Source organism: Rattus norvegicus, chromosome 1 (genome assembly GCF_036323735.1).
Source record: "Rattus norvegicus strain BN/NHsdMcwi chromosome 1, GRCr8, whole genome shotgun sequence".
Taxonomy (NCBI): Eukaryota; Metazoa; Chordata; class Mammalia; order Rodentia; family Muridae; genus Rattus; species Rattus norvegicus.
This window is the reverse complement of record NC_086019.1, coordinates 211,581,392-211,588,218: the sequence shown is the minus strand read 5'-3', so window position 1 is coordinate 211,588,218 and position 6,827 is coordinate 211,581,392. Positions and strand designations below refer to the sequence as shown.

General features: G+C 51.8%; 1 protein-coding gene across 1 annotated transcript; it reads right to left on the bottom strand.

Annotated features, from left to right (window-relative positions):
* Positions 1-301: 301 nt before the first annotated feature.
* Positions 302-6,050, bottom strand: Ctsf (cathepsin F). Its single transcript, NM_001034110.1, has 14 exons — positions 5,801-6,050; positions 5,499-5,597; positions 5,134-5,218; positions 4,978-5,039; positions 4,704-4,779; positions 3,099-3,212; positions 2,846-2,991; positions 2,661-2,757; positions 2,501-2,581; positions 1,641-1,760; positions 1,497-1,561; positions 1,312-1,402; positions 900-958; positions 302-819 (listed from the first exon to the last, which is right to left on the bottom strand). Exons 1-14 carry the CDS (start codon positions 6,017-6,019, stop codon positions 745-747), a joined length of 1,389 nt encoding a protein of 462 aa, NP_001029282.1. The 5' UTR covers positions 6,020-6,050; the 3' UTR covers positions 302-744.
* Between the last annotated feature and the right edge of the window lie 777 nt (positions 6,051-6,827).

Here is a 6,827-nt window from a genome sequence, read left to right as displayed (position 1 = left end):
TTAGATTTATTTATTTTATATTTTTAGTACACTGTCACTGTCTTCAGACACACCAGAAGAGGGCATCAGATCCGATGGTTGTGAGCCACCATGTGGTTGCTGGGAATTGAATTCAGGACCTCTGGAAAAGCAGTCAGTGCTCTTACCCACTGAGCCATCTCTCCAGCCCTGCTTTTTGTTCTTAAGGGGAACCTAACCCCTGGAGCTACTTGGCAGGACCTACTACCCCACCCTGACCCACCAGGGGTCCCTAAGACCCATCTTTTCCTTCAGAGGCTAAACACTTACACCACACAAGGGAAGCAGGCTACCTTTTTATTGCTCTTAGGGAAGGCTGGTTACAACTTTCCTGGATGTGGAAAGGGACCAGAAGATGTACAGCATCAGGCTGACGAACACCAAAGCAGAAAGACAGAGCCTGCTGAGGACAAATCTAGTTTCGTGACGAGCAGACTTTCATCCTGTATCATATTGTAGCCCAAGGTTCTTGCCCTAGTGTTGGCTTCCGGGAAAGCCTCCTTCACCTCAGGATCCTCCTAGCTACCATAGTCCAACAAAGATGCAGCTGGAGAACTTCAGGTAAGCATGAGAAGGAGGGAAGAAAGGGCGCAGGGCCCGCTGCTCACCCTGAGGTACAAAGTGCCTGTTCCTCAGCCGTCTGTCTTCTGAGGAGGGGCCCGAGCATGAGTCAGGCTAAGGAAGGGGCCACTGTGGTCAATGTCAGGTCCTAGGCCAGCAAGTCTCTCAGTTCACCACTGCCGAACTGGCCATGGTATTCACACCACAGGCCCCGGACCCACGATATAAGTAGTAGTAACCCTGCAGGACAGTGGGGCTTGGTTAGAGGGCTTGTGTAAGGGTGAGGCTGCAGAGTCAGGGGCCAACCAGGCAGAACTCACCTCCTCACCCCAGTCCCTGCCCCAGCTGTTCTTGATGGCCCAGTAAGGAATGTTGGAGCCTGAGGGACAATAATGGAGTACAAGAAGTCAGAGGCCCTTCTCCACTCAGAGATTCAAACACTGCACCCTCCAAACATCTTCAGTGGGCCTATGATGTAGTAGGAAGTAGGAAAACAGCAAAGAGCCGGTAGGGCCCACCCCTTCCTCATGGAGAGTTCATGTACCTATAAGGCTTGGAGAAAGCACTTATCCAATTGCCTCTGGAATAACCCTTCAACCTCCCCCAGCCCCAGCCTTCCTGCCTACAAAACACAGGGTTGTTCCCCCTCAGAGGTCCCTGAGAAGCTGCTATCTAGCCTTTGACTGGGGCCTGAGGTAGATGGAAGGGAAGCAGGAAGCTAGTGGAACTTACGGTTTCCATAGCCCACCAGCAACACAGCGTGGTCGATGAACCAAGGGCTGCAGAGGGGCCGGAATGGGTGAGCAATCCCATGGCGATAGAACTGAGAAGAAAACAGGGAGCAGGAGGCCGGCTTAAGGGGAAGTGAGGAAGGCACAGACAAGAGGTGGGGAGGGACAGAGAGGTCAGGATCTCACCTGCATGCCGAAGGCATTAATGGCAACTGAGATCGGTCCTTTCTGGGCCAGCCAGGCTGCTATCTCTGGAAGGGGAAGGCAGTGCCAATGGTACTTTGGCCCAGCAGTATCAACCTGGACACCCCCACAGTGGCCCCCACTCACTGTTCTCATCCCGGCTCAGCTCCACTGAATCGTTGATGTAGACTTTTGCCATCTGTGTTGAGAAGTTACAGGCTTGAACGTGGCCCTGGTAGCCATAGTCATCCTCTGTCTCCAGCCCTCCTGGGGAATGAGTAGACTCCTGTTTATCACTTACTCATGTTCTCCCAGACAGAAGACTGCCGAGCATCCCACAGACATGACGTCAAGTCACATGCTCCTTACATACCCCCCAGGGCTCCCGCACCCCTCTGAGGAGTCTCGTCAGACTAGTAATGAGAGGGTGTAGGGAAGAAGCTACGGTATCAACACGGACAGGACTGCATTCCTGCCTCTGCCTCCTTGCTGGGGCCTTATCTCAGGCTGCCTGGCACCTTTGCCCTCTGCTGCTTGCCCTGCTCTTGACAATCTACTGCTAATGTAGCCCACGACCTTGAAGGTTCCTGGACCAGCTTCTCTCTAAGCTACCTCAGTCCCTTAGCTCACCATCCTGCTACCACTGCAGCCCATGGCTGAATTTAATACCTCCCCTCAGGAGAGAGATGTGGCGCTATCTAGTTTGGCAGAATAAAAAGAACACAGACTTCCAGGAACTGAAAACACCAAGATTCTCTGGGTCCTCGTCGTGCGTTAGAATCTTACATCTATTCACTGTCAGTCGCCACTCGAGATGATCATACAAAGTGGACATCGTATATCCCGTCTCATAGCTAAGATAACTGAGGCTCTGAGGAAACTGACTTACTGTAGGTCTTCAGACAGAAAGGGTCAGCATAAAGACCAGGACCCAGTTCTGTGTGACTCTCATGACCTCTTGCAAAGAGGTGGTACCTGCTGCCCCTCCTATCCAAGTTAACACATACCCAAATTCTTTATGGCTGTGTAGGCGTTGGAGGGCAGTCCACCCATGCAGGCCTTGTCCATCTTGTCACAATCCAAAAGCTCTAGGAGACAGAAGGCTTGTTCCAAGGGGCCCTCTGTAGGAGCTACCCCAGGGAAAGGGCACTAGAACAGGAAGCTCACCCTGCTCTGACAGGGAGAGCAGAGTCCCCCGGTTCAGGAACCACTGGCCCTCCACGTTGCCTGTGACAGAGAAGGCCCAGCAGGAGCCACACATGCCCTGCAAGACAACGGACATGGTCAAGGCTGTATCTTCAGGCCCCATGTAGGCAGGTCTGCCTTCCTAGTCCCACTTCTGAGATTCCAACCTGGTCCTTCACTTCAGTGACAGCCCCTTTCTTCCTCCAGTCCCATTCAGGTGGGGCGAGATCATTTATGGACTTGGCTAGACTCATCTTCCCGCCAGACTCCTTTTGTAAGAGGGGATTCAGGTAGATGGTGTGGAACTCTTCCTCTGTAGGTAGAGATGGGCAGGGGAGCAGGGAGTGAGTATTTTAAGCCAGTCCTCATCAGGAGCCTGAGGAGCACAAGTTCTGCACAGGCTTTCATCGCCATCCCCACCTGTGAGGTCACTGAACTTGGTGATCCCATACTGAGCTGTGCCACGGTCCAGGGCCTGAATCTTCTGCGCTCGTATCATATTTCTGGCAAAGACAGTCAAGCGCCACTGGGCTTCTGAGAACCAAAGAGAAGGAGAGAGTCTTGGACCCAACCAGATCATAAAAGGAGAGATAAGTGTGGGTAAGCTTTTGAGTGTGTTTGAATGTGAGTGTGAATAATTGTGCATATGAGTATATGTGTGAATTAGTGTGTGTGCACAAATGAGTGTGTGCCTTTGCGTACCCTGCTATATGCATACATGTGTGTGCATGAGTGTGTGCTATGTGTATGTGTGTGCATGCATGAGTGTGTGTCTTTGTGTGTTGTGTATGAGTGTGGTGTATGTGGTGTGTGTGTGTGTGTATGTATATAGACCACAGAGCAACCTCTGGTGTCATTTCTCGAGGCCTTTCACTTTTTTTTTTCTTTTTTCTTTTTTTCAGAGCTGGGGACCGAACCCAGGGCCTTGTGCTTGTTAGGCAAGCGCTCTACCACTGAGCTAAATCCCCAACCCCGAGGCCTTTCACTTTTGTTTGAAGCACAATGGTCTCTTATTGTCTTGGAACTCAAGTAATCTAGGCTAGCTGGGATGAGTCTATTTCTCCCTCTTCACTGTTGCTGGGGTTACAAGTCCTGCCCACCATATTGGACTTCTTTGGTGGGTTCTGGGGATTGAACTGAGGTCTTCACACTTTCAAGGCAAGGGCTTTATTTACTGAGTCACTGCCTTAGTTCCTGAAGTTGTTTGTAAGGATAGATCCCTGGGGCCAGTAGAATGAGACAGGAGGGAAGCAAACTTCAAAGTGACAAAGTGAGAGGCATGCTCAACTTTGGGGGCTCAAACTGGAGCAATGACTTATTGAATATAAAAGCAATAACCTGAATGAGACCTAAGGGTGTTACCCAGGAGAGGTAACCGAAAGGCCATGAGAGAGGAAATCCAACAGAGAAAGTCATGGTTTCTGGTTAGGAAGATAAAAGGGAAGAAGGAAACAGGCCACTCCTTGGCAAGATGGCTGCCTAGAAGAGCTGAGGGATATGGGGTCCTTGAGGGACATGAGATCCTTTTTGTCTGGTTTCAGACCCTGGACCTGGACTAGGGTGCATATTTTACATATGAAAGCAGTCCTGGCCTCAGGTTCTCCCAGCATCCCTCAGTCCCTACCCTGGCATACCTTGTTGCCAACCCTGAACTTTCCAGCCCGGGGGCTGGGCTACCCCCAGAGGCTCGGCTGCCCCCAAAGGCTCATCCTGATATAATCCAGACATTTTGGTCTCCTCACTCTCTCCTCTCTTCTCTCTGTGTGTGCCCTTTCTCTCTTTTTCTCCCTCACCCCCCTCCCCATGGTGATTCCTATGGCCTAGTCCTTGGGGTCAGTGATCTCACCAGAGAGCAGCTTCCCAATAAACCTGCATTTCATATAATCAATCTGGCTTGATTTGCCTCGTTTTACCGGCAGAGAAAAACTTATATCACATGTGTTCTTCATCTCCTCAGTATCAAGGTGCCATGATAGGAAAAACCCAAGTCTGCCTGGGACAGATGTGGACAAGGCTGGGGCCTACCTTCCCTTGATTCGTAAGTCCGGTTATAGGTAGTCATGAAGTCCTTGAAGAGTGTAGCCATCTTCACAGAAAAGTCCTAGGAAGGCAAAAGGGTGTTCACTTACAAGTTCAGCCAGACCCAAGTACAATAATTGAGAGCTCTACCCTGGAGGACCAAGACAGGGAAGTAGCCACGGGAAGAGGAAGTGAGGGGGAAGAGAGAGAAAAGGCAGGGGGTGGGGCACAAAGCAGAGGAGTAAGGGGCCATTATCTCTCTTAGACACAGGCTCCTCACCTGGGGCAGGGGATCCTTGTCCAACATTGGAAGGAATGCTCGGAAGGTCTCGTTCCCAGACTCTGGATAGGGTTGGAACAGAAGTAATCAAGGCTGGATTCTGAGTCAGGTATGGTCTGGGCTATCCCAGTCTACTTGAGCTATCTATCCCAGCACCTGTAACCTTGGCATTCACTGGGCTACAGTCCTTCCTCAGCAGCAAGTGTTCTTTTAGCTCTTCCAGGACTTCAAAACTGCAGAGCTGGAGGGAAGGAGGGAAAGGAAGGCAGTTTGGGGACAGTTTGGAACAAGGTCCTGACTAGGGTTGCTAGAAGCTCCTCAAAGGAGAGCTGCTGTGTAAGGCAATCATAACGTGGTGAAAGAGGGGGACGCCAGCAGCAGACACCCAGCACCCAAACACCTACCCTTTCAGAGCATCTTGGTCTCTAGCTGGTACCTCAGAGGTAACAGATGACTCGACAGAACCCATCATTCCAATTGCTTGCCAGCTAGGGCCAACAATAGCCGACCACTTCACTCACCATTGTTTTCTTCGTCTCAGGGTGCAGGCACACCAGGGGATCATTGCAAGGTGGCTCCTCTAATGTGGCTTCCAGGGAGAACAGAGAGCCCCGGCCGGCCTGGACAGAGCAGAAGGTGGGGCTGGCACAGCCATCTCCCCTCGCTCCTCTTAAAAGATCATTGCCCGTCTGTGCCTCCCTACTGGGTCTTAGTCTGTATAGGTCCTTCCCTCCCCGTTCAGGCCATCAACCCCAAATTTAAGGCAAAGTCCTTGCACCATTCCTGGACCCAGGCCTCGCTCCCGCTCCCCGCGCGTCCTCACCCGCCGGACGCGCCCGTGTACCGCCCCTAGCACGGCCCTTGTCACCGCAGTACGGCCGTAATTGTACATGTCCAGCGCGAAGCGGGCGGGCGCCAGCAGCTCCTGGGAGGACAGGCTCCAGGCTTGCTCGTCATCCGCCCAGGGCTTGGCAGGGACTGGGCTCAGGACCACGGTCGCGATCAGCGTCAACAGCCACAAAAGCTGCAGCAGGAGCGCCATAGCGAGGTCGAAGCTGCTCGCCCCGATTCACTGACCCACAAACTCGCAGATCAAGCGACCCAAGGCGGAGCCTGCCTTCAGAGGCTACAGAGTGTCTCCCTACAACCCTGGAACCCTGGGGCGACCAATCGGCACCGATTCCGGGCGCTTGCGCGCTCGCTTATTTACGCGAGGCACGTGGACCACGGGGTGGGGCGGTGGTGGTGGTGAGGGGAGAGGACACTAGGTTGTGAATAAAATGAGAATCTACGACCATTTTTATCTTTCACAGGAAAAACCAGATCTCTTTAACCATGGCAGATCTGTGAAGTAGGTGCTGTCCCATTTCTTAGATAAGAAAAAAGAAGCTTACAGATGGCTGTTACAGATAGGAGTTGAACTTGAACCCAACCCACTGGTTCCTGAGCCTGCCTTCACAGTGTGATCTCTCCTTTGAGGCCCCTGTTGTTATTCACGATATGGTCAGTAATATTATGGGTTCTGGGGACCAGAGGATGTATGTAGTTCAGTGGCCAGTGCTTGCCTAGATCTCACAAACGCCCTGTATACTATCCGCTAGCACAGGATAAATCTAGCGTGGTGAGGCACGTCTATAATTCCAGCATTCAGGAAGACGGGAAGTTCAAGGTTTGAACTTGAGAACTTGAGCCTAGGCTATAAGAGTCTGGCTTTGTGAGGCTTAAAGACATCTATACATATAATCAACAGAACCGTGGGATGGACAGGATCATACCCTAAATCACTTAAGCACTGTGTTCCAGGGCTGCCAAGGGACAGCCTCACAACTGAAAACAAAGAGTGAAAGAAA